Source organism: Pagrus pagrus, assembly GCF_965226575.1.
Source record: "Pagrus pagrus genome assembly, chromosome: 14".
Classification (NCBI taxonomy): Eukaryota; Metazoa; Chordata; class Actinopteri; order Spariformes; family Sparidae; genus Pagrus; species Pagrus pagrus.
The window spans coordinates 20949406-20971689 of NC_140198.1; the positions used below are offsets into that span (position 1 = coordinate 20949406).

A 22284-nucleotide genomic window follows, 5' to 3' on the forward strand; every position below is an offset into this window, starting at 1 on the left:
GGGAAGCTCACAAGCAACCAAACAAATTAATAGTGTAATTATTAAATAAATAATCATCGAATAATTAAATTTTTTTGGGGATTAAATAACGATCTCCTGGCATCAGCTAATGGTAATCTTAATAGCATCTCCGAGGCGGCGTCTGGGAAGTGTGTTTCTTCCTAAACAACCCCGAGCGTGTGTCAATAAAAAAACAAGAAATGCATTACATGGTTGAGCTGACAAAATGATTGTGTGCGTGCGTGCGCCTGTACGTGTGTGCCTCGACAGAACGATGTATGAAATACGTGATAACATATGTACATACATTGGCACCGTCTAAGACGAAAGAGGCAGCCTGGCTCCTTTCATATTTTGATATTAATAAATGCTGCGCTCCAGCAATTCCATAAATAATAAATGTAATAGCATTGATTCACAGCCAATCTCGGCTAACTTGCAGCACAGGTGAAGGCGTCCACATAACACATATACTTCCTCCTATTCCTCCAGCTTAGAAACGAGCCAGGGGATTGTAGGTGGATTAGTGTTTGCTTACAGCAGGATAATAATGCCGGATAATACAAGTATATATGGTAATATTCTCCTTTAATTATTTTGAAGTGGTGGACCAACGGTGTAGTAGTATACATAAATGTCAAGTATAATCAGAGAGCTTCCCTCCCTCTCTTTTCATGTATAAAGGATTATTAAATCTATTCATTTGAAACAGTCTTGTGTGCTCATTTAAATCCATCCCAGTCTGTGGGTTCAGATTTGGTCGAGGCTCTGTTTATTCGCGTGGCTCTCCTGGCTCGGAGCGACACCAAGTTCAGTAGTCTCTCTAGCTCGTCCCCAGAACCTGCCAGACCGCTGGAGCCGAGCCCTCCGCGATCCTCCTGCGACTCCCTCCACTCCCCTGTCTGTAAATCCCACGCCCTGAGAGGGGGCAGGAGTTGAGCTGGATGCAGGTTGATGCCCGGCGGACTTGACGGGTATCCTTCATAGGCCGGTCGGGTTGGGGGTAGAGTGTCATAAAGGCTCTCGGTGTCTTCGTTTTGCTCCAGGTCCTGGCCGGACTCTCGGTATTCCTCGTAAACGGGCGAGGAGCTGTCTTCGCAGCTGTCATGGCCGTGCAACTGCTGACGGTCTCTGTGGTCCTGGCACGCCCCCATGTCTCTGCTCCCGTTGCCTGTGTTCTTTCCTTCCCCGTCGTGACGCCTCTTTTCTTCTCTTTCCAGGATGCGTTTCCTTTCCCACTCTCCCGACTGATTCCTCTCCCACTGGAAGGCCCTCTTCTCGGTCTCCCGTCCCCGCTCTTGGCCCCTGTCACCACCATGGCCCATCACTCTGTAGTCCAGCTGGAGAGAGCGCGTGCTGCCTCCTCGTCTGATGTTCTGCTGGGTGTCGCTGAGGTCGTAATGGGATCCCACCTCTGGCGGACGCAGACGTGACGGTGACAGCCAGCTCGTAGTCTGACTGGAAGACTCCCAGCGGTAGGCTGACAAGAAAAGCACAGAAAGAATAAATCTTTTTTAACAGTTTGGACTTCACTGAGTGACCAATTGCATCTTTTAATTCCACAACAAGTAGAGAGATGGCCTACTTAAGAGAGTTAAGAGAGGGATTTGAGTTGACATACTGTGTTGGGAGCCTGAGGCTTTATTCCCTGGACAAACTAGTGCTGCCAAATCACTGGCAGTATGTAGTCCGCACTTGTGAGTTACTTTACAAACAGCCAGTCTGCAATGCGCACTCCGAGCTAGGAATGAGATTATCTATCTAATAGGATCAGCCTGTGAAAGGTGCCACATCAATAAATCACCTCCCTCCTGAAACAACAGTATCATCGCAATCTTATCTGCAGTAGGTAAGTGAGGTGACACCAGCGAATGTGTCTCTGCGAGTCAGTTAGTCTGAAGATGTCCAGAATTACTCAAATCACTGCAGATCCCATCTCTGGCCTCCTGAAGCCACAGCAGCTGACTCTATAGGTTGAGGCTGAGCTTTACTGCCTCCTAATAAACAAACTCCTTTTACCTAAAAGAAAAAAAATGTCTAAATTTTTGTTAGATTAATGAGCAGCCTGTGTATATACTCTGGCTTGTTGTGTTTGTTTCTATTTTCTCCTCTTTAGTTTATTCTGCTTATTATCTCCTCCCTTGATTTCTTCATATTTTCATAGAAATGTCTGGCTTGTTAGTCGCGTGCGTGAGAACGTGTCTGTGTGCTGCATCTTTGTGTCTGGGATGCAGCGGGAGGCTCGGGAACGACTTCCTCTCCACCGCCTCAGCTCGGGGTTCCCTGTGTGTTCTGCGTGTTTGCGTTGCGTAATTGCTCCGATTTCTCATTCAGGACTTATTGACGTGCAAATAAAAAATCCAGTCGACAAAAATGTACCACCTCCGACTTCATGCTGTTAAATGGACTGACGCACAACTCCCCGCTAATCCTACGACTTCCTACAAACTACTGTACGCAGGTTGCATAATTCATTGTCGGGTTAATGAGCTGTGAGTGAAAAAAATATCATATTGATGAAGTGAGAGAACCCAGAGGGGTCATCCTCTGTGTGGGATGGAGAGTACCCTTCATTAGCAACACCCCTGGTATATAATGCATGACACATGTGGACAGAGATATCTAACAGACTGCCGTGCCAACACAACACAAAAAAAGAGTGTGGGAGCTCTTACTGCGTGCCATGCTGCTGAAATATCTCTACTCCTGGCTGGAATACTTTCAAATAAAAGGTGTAAGGAGTGAGGAAATAAAAAAAACGACTCTTCTTACAGTCCACATTGTACTCTTTGATGAACTCTACACAAATCTCATCTTTGCTCTGCAGGTGGCGACTCGCTGCTAGTGAAGTGGAAAACAAAACAAATATCTCGTGGGACAGGAAGCCTTTGATGATGAAATGCTCCTCTCATAGAAACAACTGAATGCAGGGCGACACGGTGAATTATGACATTGGAGAGAGAACACACTCGATAACGGGAGAGGGGGGGCTGGCAGAGAGCCATTTAGCGGTGATGACATGTAAACACACAAATATGCTCACGCACGAACACACGTGATGTACGAACACGTTATTTCATGTCGAATGGAGAAAAAAACGTTAAATATCAGATGGTATTTTTGTCTTTTTTATGTTTCTGTATTACCCCACGCTCCAGCATAACAGAATATACTCATTACAGACAAAGAGCTAAATATATGTTTGCACAAATGTACTGAATCCAACAGGTAATTTGGAACAATTTACTACAACAACAATTTAATTCATCATTTAATTCTCTCCGTCTGAAATAAAGCTTCTTATGCTTCACTCGGCTGGCAGAGACAGAGGCGTGAATGCAGCCTTGCTCTGGGTAAGTACCGAAATGCTTTGTGGACCAAGAAAATTACATGCGCCCGAGAACAAACAGACTCGGTAACTATGAGCCAATTAACGTTGGTTTACCACGAGCAAGTGACGAGAACATAGTGATCGCGCGGGATAGGTACAACCGGATTGTGAACGCTCTGATCTTTGTTTGAGCAAAACTAGTCATCCGGTAAGAGTATAGTCAGTGTTCAGCCTGTAGATGATGCCTCATTTAGTGTGGAAAAGGGAGAAAGTGTTTGATGTTGCCTTCTCCTCTGCCTTTCTGTGCGGATGTGAGGCTTTGGCCCAAAGTGCCCCGGAAATCCACTGAGATCCTCTACAAGGTCCGGGCGAAAGATCTGCTTTAGTTGGTGTGAGGAGGCATATGCCAACTTGACCCAGCTATTAAATGTCAGCATGATTCGAATGATCTTAATCAACTATTATATTACCTTATAGCAAACCCAATGGCTTTATTTGATCACCATTTTTATATATATTTTATATTAAATTTATTGCAGGTTCAAGTTTGATAGCATTTTATAATATCTGAAACCAGCATCACATCCACTTATCCGATGCAGATCCTACTTGGAGACTTAATGCTGGCTTAGAGTTCGACAGATGGATGTAATTAAGGACATAAATTCAAAATGATTCAGTTGAGATCTTTCTCTGCTTTCGTTGGCAACGAAGGCAGAGACACTACAGTTCTTGAGAGGATGCCTAATTAGTAATTAACAGTATTGACAATCAATCGCAACCTGCTGCTACAATCTGGAGCTGGAATGAGCAGTTTAAGATGTAATGTTGAATCTGTGAATCTGACACATTAGCATAATGTTTTCAAGCTTCTTGGTCCAAATTGTGGAGGTCCGGATTCGAAGGTCACAATATGTTTGACTTGATATTTATGAAACTTATATTAGAGCGTCTGATGTTTTGCTGAAGGAGTTTGTGGAAACAATTTTTTTTTTTAAAACAAAGCTGAGTAGAGACCGGGCGTAAACCCACTGTGACATCCCCCATTGGTTTGTGGATTTCCATTTTCAAGCGACTTTGGCATAACGGCCATCGACATCTTGGTTTTTTGGAGCCAGTTGTTTCATTCCCTGTCTAATTGACTCTAAATGGGACTAAATGGACTGAATATCACGCTGTAGTGATTCAGAAAACTGTTTAGTGAGGTAATAAATCAAGTGAGATCCAGGTTTATTTTCTCATAAGCTTACATAAAAGCTCTGTCCACATTTGATACAGTCTATGATGATACATAAATATTTGGCTCTTGAAAATTGCAACCAAAATATGTACTGAGCCGGCCATTTTCTAACAAAAAAATAAACTTCTCTTGTTACTTATTGATTTATATCGATACTAGCTCACCCAATTTATCGGTCATGCTCTAGGATTAATGTTAATTAGCAACAGATGGGACAGTCAGGACGTATACTGTAACAAGGAACTGGGAGAATACATTCACGGCAACAGAAATGGCGATGTTTGTCGTCGGGGGTGTGATGAAAGTGAAAATAATGTAAAGAATCCAAAAGGTTGGGTTTTGGGATCACAGCTTGAGAATAAAGCCAAAGGGATGGCAAGTTAATAAGATGTTTTTCAGTTGTTTTGCAACTCACTCACCAGGGCTGTTCCGCCGCTGCTCTTTGTCCATGTTCGACACTACAAAGGGAGAGAGAAAGAGACAGTCAGAGAAAGACTGAGACAAACAACACAGAAACCAAAGGGGGGGGAATTTAAATACAGAGAGATCCAGTGTTGGAAACTGACAAAAATATTGGAAATCTAAGCGGGAAGTTTTATTCTGAATAGAAAGGGGATTGAACAGCAGCGTCTCGGCTGCTTTCAGAACATTGTATCGTAGTGTTACACCACTGAACAAACACTCTGGCACAGAAGACAGACACAAAAGAGACAGTGGAGTTAGCAGAGGATATTCTTTCATACCTTCACTCTCAATATTATCAACAGCATCATTGACGAGACGTATGACTGTCACTATGGAGGCTGGGCAGAATACAGAGGGAGAGAAGAACAGGAACAATGTCAGTGCAGTTATGAATAGGGTAAGATTTCATGACCTGGGTGCGATGAGATGGGAAATGTGTGTGAGCATGTGTGTGCACACGTGTTGAGGAGAGTTGAGACATGTTAGTCCTGCCAACACGTTTGTATGCTCGTGGTGTGTGTGTGTGTGAGTGTGTGTGTCCTACAAGGGGGTGGGAGAGATGTGAGGACTCCTTTCTTTGCAGCTACAGTAATTACACGGGGAACAAAGCATCTGCATGGGTTCCTTATTTGAGAAACGCACACCCACACACAGACATGATCATTAGAGTGTATGGCTTCCAACCTCTCATACTTAGCTAACAAAAGATCAATGGTATCGAGTTATCTGGGAAAAAGACACGCTGCAGGATTCAAGGAAAGGGTTAATGGTATCGAGTTATCTGGGAAGAGAAACTCTATGGAATAAGAAGAAAAGAGCTTAACAAGTTTCTTTTTTTTCTCTCACTTAAGACTGGTGCATTAAAACCTTGCATTTTAATGTATGGATTTAGCAGCATTAATGTACCTCTCATGACACATTTCTACTAGTCTATTGTCTGCCTGCTTGTCAGTATGTTAATACAGTTAATGCACTTTGTAAAAGTGCAAAGTGGACTGTTGCTACATTCAGGGAATTTGCATCTACATCTCAGGCTGTTTTGCTCGTGATTGCTAAAGACGAGCAGCGTCTACTTGAATTTTACCTTTTTTTGAAGAACTCTTAAAGGCCTTCTGTGGTACATTTGTAAAGCAAATATTGTACAGAAATGCAGAAGAAGTGCAGATGTGCTGGGTCGTTTGAGCGTTATATCCCTGTTACAATGGACAATTAAATCCAACTAATATCTGGCTTTTGTCGGCAATGGAAAGTACACAATCGGCATTCATTCCATGGTCAAATGACTCAGAGGCTGTTCACATTTGGTATTACCATCCGTCCTGAGTGATTTGATCACAAGTGGACAGCTATAAGCCTGACAATTCACACCTGGCATTATATGTGTCTCAACACCTATTGTGATCGGCTCTCACCTCCCAGCTCTATATGCAAATATACATCTACATTACTGGAACAAATGGTCACATTTTTTAACACAAAGAAAGAAATCCAGTGGTCGTGTACAACATTTGCTGAATTAACACATAGGCCCGAATAGTTGAGAGTGGTGAAATCAGGTAAGACGCACTTGAAAAGAAACAGGCTGGTACAGCGGTGCCATGACAAAGTGACACTTTTTACACGGAAAGAAACAACTTAATGTGTTGCGTTTAATGTCGAATTTACAAGAAGGCACCAATGATTTGCAATATGCCCTTACCCTTTCGCAAAGTGTGTTAAGTTTCTCCTCACTCAACAACTCAAGAGGTCATATTCTGCCTTTTTGCCTTTCCTTTATTGTGTAATGGAGCATTTTTGTGCAGGTGAAAGGTCTGCAAGTGAAAAAGCTTTGCGCCAAAGTTAGTTACTCTCGCCCACAGAAAACACAGCACGTAACACGTAACCTATGTGCATCACTATGTAACAGGCGTTATATAATATATATAGTTATATATATATATATTATAAAATATATACATTCCAGTCAGTCAACAGACATACAGTTGTTACTACTGTAGCAGCGTTATTTTACATCGCAATACTTTGCTCGGCATGACCCCGCTACTCTGCCTCTAATTGGCTATATCCTGCCTGTTAAGTGATGCACATGTGCAAATCTCACCAAAGATCGGACAGAGGCGAGATGTCTCACTCTGTAGCTAAAACGGAGCGTTCAAGACACAAAGTGAAATGGGCTGTGGCAGCAATGCATCATAATATATTGTGCTTTTTGAAAATTAAAGTATGTGAACCTATTATACTAGGACCCCCAAATAAAAGTATGTACCTGAAAATAAGCATAATGGGATCTCTTGATACATGACCTCTGTAAGGGAACCTTGCGAAATTGCATGTGCTCACATGCTGCGCAGACCTCCCCTGAATACGGTCTGAGTGATTGGATCTCAAATGCATCTTGGGGGTGTTCACGCTTGTACTCAGAGCTGTCTACTTGTGATCGGATCACTCAGGGTACCAGGATGTTGATACCAAATGTGAACAGGGCCTCAGAAGTCACAGGTGTGTAGGCTTCAGTTGACAGTGATTGAAACATGACCCCTGGGTGGACATGCTAATTTTCACCCCTTTTCCTGCACAATGCTATGAAGCACGTTGAAGTAAATGACATTGGTGCTTCAATGCTATATCTGTCTCGAACATTATTCAGTTGGTGAAGAGTTTGAAAGAGCGACTAATGTAAAAGATAAAGATAAAATAGTAACCACCACAACATTGTCACTTCCTGTTTTCTAGTACTTTGAGACATTGAACATAGCACACCACAACAGAAAGGCAAACTTGTCCACTGACAATGGGAAAGGAGTCAATACACACAGTAATAGGTATAAATGGTATTTGAGTCTTACCGTTGTCATCGAAGGACTCAGAAGTGTAGGAACTGAGGGAGTGATCCTCAGAGGTGGAGTCTGAGAGACATGCCCCCTCATCCACCAGCTCTGGCATGTCTAATGTACAAACACACAGAGATATATTTTATTTTTCCAACACTTTTTGGAAGTATTTTTTAATAACTAACGAGCCATGTCAACATGTTTCACTCAGAGTTAAAGGATAATTACAGATTGTTAATTAACATTTTCACAGGACAGGTTGAGATATTTTCAAGTCAATCTAAATACAGTATTACTCACATACCTCTATGTACATTTAAAGACTCATTGAATGCTGTAATCATTCCTTCTGTCCGTCCTAGATGTGAAGAGGTCCCTCCTGGCTCGACTCCCAGGTAATATGGGGCTTATGCTGTTTGAGTTAGCCAAATCAAGTGGGTCAGCGCTGGATTTGGCACTTGAGCGCATTTTTACGTGAAACAAGGTCTGGGGATTTTCCCATCTCTTACACTGAGGGGGGGATCAACAGGAGAAATGATTACAGCGACCAAAACCTCTGTCAATGCACCCATTTGAGAACTGTTTTAATATAGACTTGAATATAGACACGCACACACAAAAAAACAACCTATTCACAAGACAATTTGAGTTGCAGTTCGCTCCAAATACATTTTGGTCTGTTCCCAAAGGCGGCCAAACAGTTTTTGAGTAAAGCATTTTCATCAAATCCCAGAACACCCACTTGAGACTCCAGGTCTGCTGATTTAATGCAGCTGGAAGAATCATGGCGGGTGAGACCACAGAGTTACTTGTCCTTGTACAGTGAAGTGTAGCAGATGTGAAACATGAACTCCCCAAAACAGCAGGTACGTGGGAAAAATGGAGTCTAAACTGCTCCCACTGCAGTAATCAAAGCTCTTATTTCCAGTCACAGACTTGACATTTCATCTGTGTGAATAAGTCAGATGAAATTTCATTTGTGAAAATTGCCAGCCGCAGGGTCTCTACTTAGCCTTAACCTGCATGTCTTTAAAAGCAATATTTCAAATAAATAGATGTTTACAAGGCGGTGTGATTTCTGACACTGTTTTACTTTGCTGAGCAGTTATTTTGTGTTGGGGTGGGGGTCAGAATCGCCTCTAAGTAACTGTTGTCGGAGAGGCAGAGCAGGCCATTCATGTGTCCCAATGACTTCAGATAGTTGGAAGTTGCTTTGAAAACTATCTTTAAGACTGTCTGATGAGACCAGAGACAGGTTTGCAGCTCCACTGGGTGCTCCAGTCGAGGAGCAATGAAATACCTAGTTTCACTTTAGTGGTCAAATTTGGGAAGAGATACAGAGGACCAACGGAGTGGAAATCATTTCTATGGGCTAGAGCAACAGTTCTATTTGGAATACAAAGCTGCTCAGAAATAAGAGCTGGCAGCTCTGCTGATGTCATTAAAAGTAACTTTTGTCAAAACTAAAGAGGCTTTATGTTGGAAGGTGGAACAAATAGGAAAGAGCGGAAAGTGAAAACAGTCTCTGTTTCACTGCCTCTTCTGCTGACTCTTATCACACTTAAAGTACTCTACTGACCTTAACGTGTGAAACTGAGTATTCTTGATTGAATAATCAGGATTCTTAGTCTTGATAAAATATTTTCTTATATATGTCATAAACTTGGTAATGAAAGACTTATGCTTATGCTTATGTTAAATGTCCCATTTTATGATCATTTTCAGATTCATACTTTTATTTTGGCTGTCGACTAGAAAATTGACACAGATACCAGTCGGTACTGATACCCAATGGTACCTTTTCTCTGTACGGTAATATCAAAAATGTCATTTTAGTTGTAAATAAGTCAAAATATTAAATAGTCCCCGTAGGTAGGATGCAATTCACCTGTTATTGGTTTCATACATATTTTTAAAACTTCACATAGCGTACTAAAGAGCACACTGGTAAGGTATTATCGCAATCAGCTACTGAATTTTGGATAACCATCCTAAAAATGCTAAGATAACATCAGCGAAGACAGTAAAACAAGCTCAATTATCTGGAAGTCCTGACGGGTTGTTAAAAGAATTATGTGTTGTGTATATTTCCCTGAGGATTGAGTGTTTTGATACTTTGACAGTATTTATCCTGGACCTGATTGGTAATTAAAACAGGCATGAAAATTTCACTTTCTAAAATATGGGACCTTTAGGCACAGTAAGAACTGATGCATTTAGACATAATTTGTTACATGGAAAATAAAATAGTCCTGTAGGAAAACATGTTTCTGTACTTTTATCTAGGGTACTGCGTCAACAGTTATCACATGGGCGTGACATCTGAAACACACCCAGAGCTGTTCTTCTGTTTTCATAAATCCTGTGCAGATATGTCAGAGGTGAAAATGCATAATCTTGATTTGCTGTGGGGTTTCCACCTGTTGCTTTATATAAACACTATGACTGGCAAACAGCTTTCTCTGTTTAAGAAAGCAATAAACAATTTGTCAGTGTACCTGGCAGCATGGATTGTTATAAGAGGTTTTATGATTGGAGGCTTGCTCCTCACTGGGCACAGCATGTCTCTGTCGCCCTTGTCTGGCACATCTTTCGAGCATTCTCTTGTCTGTTTCAAAATAGTGCCTTACACTGAATATTCTGCAAGCAAGCAGTCGGGGCTTGGCCCATCTTGTAACCAAAACCATACGCTGCCCATGAGGGCCAGGATGTCTGGACATCAACTTTAGCTTTCTGAGCTCGAGCTAGGTGGTCGTGGTCCAATGCGTCTGGAACAAGTGAAATGCTCCTGTGGGAATGTGAGCAGTAAGGCAGCGCCATCAATCAAACTAAATAAGAAAGGCAGCACAGCAGCCACTGGTCTGATTCAGCATGCAGGTGAGGGGACAAGTCTCAATATACAAAAAAATAAGTAAACCATTTTTTTATTCTTTATGTCTGTTCCGTTTATTTTCTTTCCTCACACATGCGCCTTCGCTATTGTGCCAGTGACCACTCTGCCATGTGCCGATATTGGCAGCCATGCCTGAGGTTATGGACTCGACCCTGCCTGCTCTAATCCTACCACTGACGCTCAGCCAAACCATGTAATCATCCTGGCCTGAAGCTTTTTAAACCCCTTATACTTTTCCTATTGCAAGAGCTATTACATAAATCTTCAGGAGTCATTATCTGGCAATTAAAGAGTAATTATGATAAAGGTCACATTGAGGTGAAAAGGCCACATTAACCTTCAGTTAAAGGTGTAATTTGTAAGAGATGCTGATGCTACAAAACTATAGGGGGCAGCTTTACCGCTTCCTGCTGGTCACTACGCTGGACTTGCTACTCTTTGCTGTAGCCGTCTCTAGCTGTAGCGATTATCTGCCGTTAGCAAGTACCTCAGTTAGCTGAACGCTATTAGATGACAGGATCTATCCACACTGCAACCTTAAAAGATGGGGGGGAAGTCACCAAGGGCAACAAGGCTCAGTCAACCGGCCTCCCAGTGAACACGGCTAGACACCTGACTGAGACAGAGCACAGCCTCTGTGTCCGAAAGATGCCAGTTTAAAGACAGGGGACACAGTATGGAGGTGATTTACAGAGGGTTTTGACCAGACTATGACTCCGGGAACAAGAAGACAATAGCAGGCCGCTACAAGAGAGGCACGAAGGGCATACAATGCCATGTAGAGCTGGAGTATTTTCACATCTTACTCTGTAAATTGAGGATTTATTTTCCAACCAAAGGAGGGGATTATGAAAAGACAAACAGAGATTGTTTTGATGAGTTTCATTTCCTTTATGTTGGGTTTGATGGATTGTGAGTTAATGAGGCAGTTAAGCTCATCTTGGTTCTGTCAAAGAGAGAAACATGAATAGTGTGCAGTTGTATTTTTTCTGTACAGTGTGGAAAGGTATAAAAAATCTCTCTCCATTTCTTGACATTTCGTGAGTTTATTTTATTTACTTATCAGACTAAATAGCGAAGTTGCTGCTTTTACATCTCCCAGCTGAAACTACAGGGGCTATCAGACTACCACCTCTTGCAGGTACAAAGTGGTATTAGGAGACAGGATGGGTCAGGGCTAGCTGGTTAGCATGCTAACTTCAGTAGCAACACAGTACGTATGTCTTTCATAACATCTTTACGTCTTTACACTACATTACATCAACACTTTTGTTTCTTCACACTTTGCACGTACTTATCACCTAACCAAGTGTTGCATTGATCCTTACCTCTAAATGTTTTTAGCAGCTTCACATAATGCCTTCTGAAACCTGTCTTGCTGCATTATTAGACTGCTTCTTTGAGGCCTTGAGGTTATCGTTCTTTCAATGATGAACCTTTAATTAAATCTTCATTTCTTTGCAAAAGATCAATATAAAATACTTACTGTGAGACGTATATCTGACAGCACAATTTTGAAAAACTGAGGCTTGATTTTTTAATGTATTTTCCAAGTTGTTCATTATTCATTGCATCTTATTTATTCATGAGCAGCAGGTAGTGACAGAAAAACGACCAATATGTTTCCTTGTGTATTGACCTGTGCCCATCTATTGCAGTATTCATTATTCTACCTGTTTGTGGTGCCATGGTGTGAATAAATAACTAAACTGTTTCCAATTGATTAATTGATTAATTAAACTGGCACTTAACACTGGAATCATTAATGCACTAAAGAGAATAGGTTTTTGCTATAATTACATATTAATCAATAGACTTGCGATGTAACTTTGACCCCTGAGGGGGGATTTTTTTTGCTTTTTTTCTCTCTTTTTGTGCATACGCTCGACAGGGGAGCAAAAAAACAAAACAACCTCTTTCCCATTCCTACAGGAAGAAATCAATAATTAACTGGCAGGAAGTTCCCACTGCAGGCTCTATTATTCAAAACAACAGGTCGGACAGAGAATCGAAATATGTGACGTCTACTTCAGCACTGAGATGCAACATGGTTATTTCATTGACAGAGAACAAACTGTGTGAACTGTGCTCTCGCTGCTGACAGCTAAATATCAGGCCGAAGCTGAATTATCTGACACCGATTTCTCGACCCTCTCGCTCGGTTTGTTGTCCTCCCTGTTGACAAACGTACTGACGAGGCAAACTTGGATGAAAAAAAAAAGAAGAAAAAAAACTTTGCAGGAAAAAAACTTTCTTTGTGTTCCAGCTACTTTGATTTGGACTTTTTTTGAGCAAAAGTAGGACAAGAACATAGGACATCAGTTCTGGCTGATTACCCTGACCACTCAAACAGAAGTGCACAGGAGATGTAAGAGTCTCATCCTGATACAAGTGGACATGATTGCCAATTTCGGCAGTGCGTAACAGAACAGTAAGTCATGCTTTCAGTAAATAGTTAAACTTAACTGAAATGATAAGCAAAATAAAAATATGACTTCTTAACCACTCTTGCTTACTCTGGGCCATTTTCTTTGATGTGTGTGATCAAAAGGCAGAGATCACTGTGAAATAAGCTCTCTCACTGGAGATGATGGTGTGGCTGCAGCACAATGAGTTCATGGCCTGTGTGCTCTGTGCCTTTTTGATCAGAGGTAAGAAACTGTGCATGCATGCCTCTCTGTGTGTGTGTGTGTGTGTGTGTGTGTGTGTGTGTGTGTGTGTGTGTGTGTGTGTGTGCATGTGTGTGCACTTGCTTGCAGTCTTACCCTGTGGACTGTTATCTCTCTGTGTTCTCTCCAACTCAAAAGCTCTCTGCCCCCATTCCTCCTCTCTCTCATCCCTCACACGCTCCAGCCCTTCCTCCCTGGCTTCCTCGCCCTCCCAGGACACTTTGTGGGCCGGACTGTGCTCTGAGCGGCAGGCCGACGCTGAAGGGAGATTGGGTGCCACGCTGCACACTGCGATTCCCCTCCTGTTGGCCACGCCTCGGACGTTAGACATGTCTGAGAGGAAGCTGCTGAACTGCAGAGGAGGAAGACGACTCCAGTGAAAAAAAATCTTCCAATAAATATCCCAGACTACCAACTGTTTAAACACATCGATGAGAAGCGCCACTGCGCTGTGTAACATGCTCTTTTATTATATTGAACACATTTTGAGTCAATCCAAAATCCATTATTCTGCTCCATAAATTCTCACTAACTTACCAAATATGTGGCTCAAAATATTCCCCAACAAATGCAATATTTATTCCTCTTTAGGAACGTTTGCTAAAAACTAAAGTGCTCAGCTGCTTCAGGAAACTGTTTAGCCCATTTTAAAAATGAAAGTATATATTTGAGAGGGAGACCGAATAATGTATGCGACTTTTGGTCTTTTCATGGGATTTGTTGACAGTAACATAAGGATAGAGTATAGCCACACTAACCTTTTACAACCTTACTTTTTAATTTGAAAAGTATCTTAAAGGTGCATGTAAGAATTTGCCACCTGTCAAGTTCAAACCGCAAACAAAATCAGGGGCAGCATATCACCCCGAACAGCTTCTAACTGTAGATGCCAATAGCTAGTTAGCTCAGTTAGCCGTCCAGCTAGCAGTCCTTAGCTGACTCTGCCTGGACTGGACTGGGAGCTTGGAGCACCAGGGTGCTGGTGTTTACACCACTACCACAGGCGCTTTGGACGACTGGAAGGAGGTTTTCAGGCTTGGGGCGGTGGGGTCCCAGTGGGTGATGCTGACGGGGAGCGGCTCTGTTATTTCTTCAATGACCATTTTAGTTAAATTTTGAATGTCTTAAACTATAATTCTTACGTATTACACCTTAAATCTCAACATGCATTTTATGCATCTTTCAAATTACTCTTTTTACTCAAGTTTTTATTTTTAGAATAACTGGAGTGAACTAATGAAAACTGATGCAGTATATGTATTACTTTAAATCTACACGTCTCAGCATCCCCAAGGTGGGATTGAGTTAACTTAGGCCCTTTTAATGCTACTATGGAGGGTGTTAAAGGGTAAGTTCACCCAAAAATGAAAATTCAGTCATTATCTACTCCCCCAATGCCAGTGGAAAATCAGATGAAGTTTCGTAGTCCACAACACATTTCTGGAGCTTCACAGCAACTGAGTTCAAGAAATCATTAAATGATAAATCATTAAATTTATTGTATGAAGCCATTGTATGTTATTTACTTATTATTTGCTAGTTATTTGTTTAGGAGAATGCTGCAACTCTGTTTTGCTGTGAAGCTCCAGAAATGTTTTGTGGACTATGACTTTCCATCTGCATGAGATAATGGCTAAATTACATTTATTTTGGGTGAACTCATCTTTTAAATTCATGAATGTTCAAACTATTCACATGGTGGCTTTAAACAAACTCGACTTTTTCCAGACTTTTAAGTTTATTATCAGACAGTAGCTTCCACTTTTTAAAAGCAATAATGGGAATATTACTAAAGTTTCACCAACCCGTATTTTCCATCATATAAAAATGTTATCAGTCTAACTTCCAGCCGTAGCAGCACTATTTTTGTAATTGTACCCAGAGGACAGTTAACTCCCCCTTAAACAAGAGATGTCTGTGAAGTTATAGGGGCAATAAGGTACTAACATCTTGGATCTCTTTCAAGCAATATAAATAGAGTTACAGAAGCATCATCATCAGCAGCAGCATCATCAAATAAAATGAGGAGCTGGAGGTATGCTGATGTTAACAGTGATATTGGTATATAAACTCATTACAAGACCTGTTTTTTTAATTTCATTTCATTTCATGAGTATGTAGTATACAACTTTAATATAAATTCAGATTTTTTAATACTGCCCAGTTCTGCAATTACAAAGTCTCCCAGTTTTGGTAATGTAATGAAACATGAGACAAGGAAATAAGTTAGAATCATTTGCATACCTGACTGCCCTCACTGGAAGTGGTCTTGTCACCATCCCCACCCCTCATGGCCGGGTTAATGAGTCCTCCTGGTAGAGGTGAGTGGGCAGTCGGTCGCACCATGACCTGAGGAGGTCCTCCAGTGGTAAGTCCCACCTCACCATACGTGCTGGTGTTGCCCGGTGAACCTGACACACGCACGGCTTTAAACTCAATCCCCTCTGCCCCCATGCCGGTCTTGTGCAGCATGTAGCTTGTTTCTGTGGAAATCGCTGACACGCCCATCACACTCTGAGTCCCGCGGCCCGGATCTGAGTCTTTCCTGAATTTGATTTTCTTCCTGAAGGCGATGAAGAGTATGAGGAGGAGAATGATGACAAAGGCAAGGACCCCGATGCCAATTATCTCTCCGGGTCCAACGTAAGACAGGGGCTCCGCCTGGGCAACAGAAAGAGAAGAATCATAAAAACCTGGAAGGGACTCACATATTTCCAACTTGCTGAAAGGACTCTGCATATGTTGGCATGATGGAACGTTTCTTAAAAAATGTCGGATAACAAGGAGTCAAGCTACAAATTGGACTTTTTCCCTTCAGGCTGACATTAGTACAGATTCCTTTAAAACCATCCAGGCAGCCGTATGACAACTATAGTTAATATGCATGTTTTTGAAGTACAGTTGACCATCCGACCCCAAGTACTGATAAAGGAAGATAAATGTAAATTAAGAACTCGCACGTTGAAGAGACCACCAGTGTTACACATGTTTTATTAGCAGCTTTTGATTAATGAACTTACTGACATGTGATGTTGGATATATTTCCATTTTAAGCTTCTACTAATGACTGCAGAGATGACAACGACCACATTTCTAGGCTTGTTTTATGGAACCGATGATCAATTTCACGGATTCTTGTTTTAATAGAGCTAGTAGGCTCCGTGAAAAAAAAACAACAACATGTATTCAGCTTTATTTCCAGCAATGGACGCCCTCAAATGTCCTTAAAACAAACAAACAACGCTGACATATCTATTGGCTGTGAAGGCGGCCTAAACGGTTTTGTCGACTATGGTTACAGTCTTCTAGGGAATAATGGAGGCACGTTCCTGCTCACAATGTGCAGCATTAATTGGGCTTGCAGTCTCAATATAAGGTATAGAAGCACACGATGAAAGTCAAGAGCGTGACAACTTCAAATGGAAACTGTGATTTACCCATTACCACACTTTCATTCATCTGCTGCAGAGACAAACATACCAAGCTGGTGAATACAGCTTTCCAGGAGGCCACTGCACACTCAAATTCTCAATAGCCTCACTGAGCATGCCAAGTCCCATTAGGAGCAAGCTGACTGTGCAAAACCTGAGACCAGAGGCTGGTACCTTTTTGGATTATACGGGAGTGTAATTCTGTAAAATAAAACAGTTTCGAGTGTTGTTCATACTGTACCTGCGTGTCGTCCCCCGGATCATCAGGTGTGAGATCATCGCAGTACTGACCCTCGTACCCGTCCGAGCAGTTACAGTAGAAGGACCCGAACGTGTTGACACACTCTCCTCCGTTTCCGCACTCGCTCTGGTCGCACTCATTTACATCCTCGTCACATCTGCAAAGGCGCAGACGAAATACATTGCTATGCATGGGAGTGGTGGAGTTGATTTGTATCAAAGCGAAAGAGAAGAATGAGAGATGAAAGCGTGACAGTGAGTTTAAAAGACAGAAAGAAAATAAACACTTTGGCGATCATCTTTTCAGAGGGCCTTTCTTTCCTTTCTAAATCGACGGATTATCTTCACGGATCCCCCTGTTATCCTAAATTTGCCTGATTGCACACACACACACACAAACACAAAAACTCTTCAATAAAGACGCAAATTACGGCATGACATCGCAAACGTAGTTTTACTCCACACACATACGTGTGCTCATCGTGGCTTGTCATTTCAAACATGGCGCCCTGCTGTGAGGGAGATAGAAAATGCTTGTATTTCTCTTTTCAATTATTTTCACTTGATGGGATTTTCAAAACACTGTACAAGAGGTCTGATGTAAGGTGAAAAAGCAGTATTGCAGGAAGCTCCCTTGCGTAAGTATTCAATGTTTTGAAATGATAATGGCGTCGTTAAGCATGTATAGTTAATCGTGATATTCACTCATGAATACTTAAGAACATGAATACTGTATATGTTCCTTAACAAACTTTGTAAATTCAGTAAGTTGTCAAATTTTTATGTCTGTGATTCAACTTCTTTCATTTGAAAGGAATTTTCTAATTAAATATGCTTTACTTTATTTCAGTTCAGTGTGAAATTACTTTCTATCGATCTGCAGGAAGAACAATCTCATAGCCAATTATGATCAACTGCAGTTCACTTGTGGCAGAATACAGTATTTTTCAGTCTGTGTGTTCATTATAAACCGATAATGATTTGAACAAACTCTAAACTGCTAAGCCAAAGTTAAATCAATCCAACTTCCATCAAAAGCATTTTTACATCTTCGTCAAAAACATAACAAAGCAGAGCCGTGTTGTACTTTGAGGAGAAACTGCTCTCTAGTGGCGGCTCAGCTGAACAGCCGCATGAGCAGGGAGGTTATTTCAAAGGCAATTACTGAGCTGTAATTAAGAAGGAAGCTGGAGAATGATTATAGGCTTTTCAGCCAAAATTATACTGAATTAAATTAGAAACACTAATTTATCTCGCACAATAACAACTAAAACAACACAGTGGGTGCTGTGGTGCTAATGTGGGCTAATGAATGAGTGCGTTTGTGTTCCTGCCTCCAGAATTCATGCTCTTTGTGTTTGAATGCGTATGAGAGGGGAGCTGCAGATGTTAATGTGTCTAAATCATCAATAACCTAACATCGTGTACAAGCTGTGTACACAGGGCATACTATTCACCATGCTGACAATCAGTAATTAAGGTTTAAAAGTGTGAGTGTGATTGCAGGCTATTTTATCTTACATAAGTCCCCCGAGTCCTCTAGGACAGCCACAGAAGAATGCACTGCCTAAAGGCTTGCACTCCCCGCCGTTCTGGCATGGATTGGGCATGCAGGATGTCAGTTCAATTTCACAGCGCCCCCCAGTGAAGCCAGCGCTGCAACTGCACACGAAGCCTGTTGGAGAGAGAGTCAAAATGCATCAAAACATAATGAGTAAATGTAAAATAAATATTAGTACATAACATCAATATCAAATCTTGTGAATTTTACATGATTTTTTTGAGTAACTGACTTAATATTGGAGTAAGCTAAAGGCCAAATATACACAATATATACAATAGATACAATATGTGGTCACTGCTGCACAAACAAGCAAATCAGCAAAAATGCTGAAATTGACAGTCAAGTGTTTTTGTTTCATATGACATCATTTATTGATGTCATATATTTATACAACATGATGACTAACTCCTGCATACATCCACACTGGCATCTGAACAGACCTCCAGAGGGCAGGCTGCTGCACATGGCTCCGTTGAGGCAGGGCTGGCTGACACATGGATCCGGATAAAGAACGCAGCCCAACTTGACCTCGCTCAGCCCGGCTATCTCAGCGTAGCGGCTTCTCTTATTCTGGAGTGGCAGCTCGTTGCCGTTCAGCATCAGTGAGCCCAGGCAGCCCTGGAAGCCATCCTGGGCTCTCGGCGGGGCCCTCCCGCCACGATCCCCGAGTCCGGGACCCCCCTGGCTTCTCCCTGGCCCTGGGCTCGGCCTCTCGCCTTGCCCGCTTGGCAGCCTCACTTGGGCCCCGAAGAAAAAAGACGAATCTGGGGCCAGAGGCCAGAGGCGAACAGGCGCTCGGGCTGCTCGGCGGCGCTCCACATAGCTGTCATCCAGTGACAGGAGGGTGTAGTTCCTAGTCAGCTCCAAGGCAACAGCATGCCAGAGTCCATCGTTTATGGGCCTGCCAGAGATACCCATAATGCCGAGGGTGTTGTCGCAGTCCAATTGGAACCAGAGTCGACCCCCTTCGATCTAAGGGAGGAAAGGGAAAACATAATTCAATTCAACCACTAAAATTCAGAACTCCTTTTGCAGAGCATATTTGGCATTAGGATGTGAGTGTGTTAACCTTGAGCATGGTACAAGGGTTCACACGGGTGAACATAATGACTCCTCTTCTCTGAAGTGTTCTGATCCTCAGGCCGAGCCTCATCTCCCCACTCTGGCCGCTCTCTGTCACTCTGTACTTGATGTAACTGTTTCCAGAGAAGCTCAGAGAGGTTTGACCTACACAGTCACAAACAATATGAGCTACACAAGTAAAATGAGAGAGGATAGGCTTTAATTTATGGGCAAAAGGACACGTAATCTATGGGGATCTACTTGTCTACCCTGATCAGATACACTCAAAACTTCAAACATAAAGAAGGATTAAATCATACCTGCACACTCGTCGAGTCTCTCAGGCTGACACTGGCAGACAGATGGCGCTGTAGGACCAGAACGGACACACTGCATGTCTGCTGGACAGGACTGACCCTCACAAAGCTCCACAGGAGTGGGGCATGTCCCTCCTGTTTGGAAAGGGACAAATACAAAAAAAAAAAAATAGAAAATAAGAAATTCATCATCCTATCAATGCAAAAGAATTGTATGTATTTTATTCTTTAATGAATGTATGCACCTTTTTCACAGTGCATTTTTCTGTTGTCTGTTTTTCTTTCACAGAGCCAATATTACACTGATTTTTATGAGATTTATTAAAACACAAGAAAATACAATATTTTAGTCAGAAAAAGCAACCAATCACAAAAAATCCAAAGGAAAAAAAACCCCATAAATTCAGACTCGACAGGAGCTCACAAATTTGGCAACATGCTGCCCAACTACATCAAACAGATTAAAAATAGATTTACTATCAAGCGGCCACTTCAAAATCAAATTGAGCAATCTATCATAGATGATGTTGTGTTCTATGTGTTTTGGTACCTTTTGTTTATTTTTTGAAGCCATGTTTTTGACAATTTTTGTTCTTGTTTCTTTTATGGGTTACTGTTGTTTCTTCTGAGTTTTTCCATTTGTTTTCTGCTCTTTATGCATGGATTACAATGCATTTATTTTTAGTCTTATTGATATTTTTGCTTGTTAAGTTGATATGGACCCCAGGAAGACTAGCAACCACGGTGTGAAAGCTCCAATAAAGAATAAACTTAAACAAATGATCAATACTGGTAAAAAGACAAATATCAGGGGCAAACACAATGTGGGCTGGGCTTGTGTAAGCATATGTGCAGTGTGCTCACCGGGGCAGGCGCAGATCTCTGTGGAGCTGAACCTCGGTGACACCAAACTGACCCTCTCGGTGCTGTAGGTGACGGGCGAGCTTCCCTCCATCACCAGCGTCTGTTCACACACCCTGTCTCCACACTCCAGCTCCCCAGAACAAGCGCTGTTTACCACCACCGCTCCAGCTAGGACACCTCGAATCAGACCCCTCTCTGCCGCTTCCTCCAGTTTGGCAGACAACTCTTGCTTAGGGTAGAACCCGCCACCCATCCGTCCTCTGCCCGATGTCTCTGGCCTCTCCATGACTAGGAGCATGTCCACGCCAGATGTCCCCATCACTGGCTGTACGCCGAGTATGTGGAGGGGATCCTGTTGTCCTGGTGACCATTTCCAGCCGGCTAGTCCCCGTAACATTAGTTTGATTTGGCTCAGGTAGCGACCGAGTATGTCCTCCGGAGACAGGGAGCTGAAGCGTAAGGTCAGGGCGCTACGCAGCAGTACATCTGTCACCTGCTCGACCTGGACTGACACGTCAGCTATCACAGCAAAACGTCCGTCACTCACTGTGGCATTCATCTGGTATCTGAGAGAGGACAAGGAAATGAAAGTTTTATCCATATCAACCAGTTTTTATCCTGTGTTTGTGTGAGAGTGTGTTTGTGTGGTGTAGTCAGTGTGTACCTGCCAGGTTCCAGGCCCGGCAGAGCCACTATGCTGCCGTCCTGTCTGTTTATCTTGAACATACTCTTGGCCTGAAGCTTCTGAGTAAATGACAGCATGTCATTGGGGTCGCGGTCGGTCGCATAGATTCGACCAATTGGGCCACCCTCAAAGGTATCTGTTACCATGACGATGAAGATTTCCAAGGGGGAGACAGAGGGTTTGTACTGACTGTTCCCGATGACCCTCAGAAAGATCCAGGAGGAGGTGGAAAGACTTGGCTTACCAGAGTCAATGGCCTAAGAGACCAAAACAAAGAGTCAGTAAGATACTCAACAACTCAGATCAAAGAAACTAAAAAGCTATTTAAGTAACAATTAATTTGCCATTTCAGGTACAATATATGATTATGTAAAGATGGACGTAAGAAGGTCATATGATGAGACTGTGTTCACAGTCAGACGCTGACTCTCCTGGCATCTGTATAAGCAAACAAAGAATATGGATAGTGATGTAGATGGAGCTGAAAAAGAATTGTATTGATATAAAGCAGCACCGGTGGACTCATGGGGAGAAAATCAGATCAAGTTCAATATAGAAATTCAACAGCAACATACTGCTATATCCTGGTCCTGAGCAAAGGTCTCATGTTCAGAGATGAGCAAAGACACATCAAAATGTATCATGTTGCAAAATGTAAAATACCTTTAAATAAATAAAATGAAAACTGGTGC

General features: G+C 42.2%; 1 protein-coding gene and 1 long non-coding RNA gene across 2 annotated transcripts in view; one reads left to right on the top strand and one right to left on the bottom strand.

Moving 5' to 3' along the window:
* LOC311269242 overlaps window positions 1–1309 on the top strand; it is a 122019-nt gene extending 120710 nt beyond the window's left edge. The window contains exon 3 of the long non-coding RNA XR_014624063.1: window positions 1221–1309. This is a non-coding gene — a long non-coding RNA (uncharacterized lncRNA). The remainder of the gene's footprint in view (window positions 1–1220) is intronic.
* The window catches only part of fat3b (FAT atypical cadherin 3b), a gene marked incomplete at its 5' end in the record, with an annotated part of 77876 nt that continues 56189 nt past the window's right edge, over window positions 598–22284 (bottom strand). The window contains 13 exons of the mRNA XM_084373291.1: window positions 598–1480; window positions 4991–5029; window positions 5315–5374; window positions 7883–7981; window positions 13526–13781; window positions 15674–16090; window positions 17102–17258; window positions 18622–18775; window positions 19105–19636; window positions 19734–19891; window positions 20047–20178; window positions 20908–21473; window positions 21572–21849. Of these exons, the coding sequence (XP_084229417.1) occupies window positions 723–1480; window positions 4991–5029; window positions 5315–5374; window positions 7883–7981; window positions 13526–13781; window positions 15674–16090; window positions 17102–17258; window positions 18622–18775; window positions 19105–19636; window positions 19734–19891; window positions 20047–20178; window positions 20908–21473; window positions 21572–21849 (3606 nt within the window). The 3' untranslated portion in view covers window positions 598–722. The remainder of the gene's footprint in view (window positions 1481–4990; window positions 5030–5314; window positions 5375–7882; window positions 7982–13525; window positions 13782–15673; window positions 16091–17101; window positions 17259–18621; window positions 18776–19104; window positions 19637–19733; window positions 19892–20046; window positions 20179–20907; window positions 21474–21571; window positions 21850–22284) is intronic.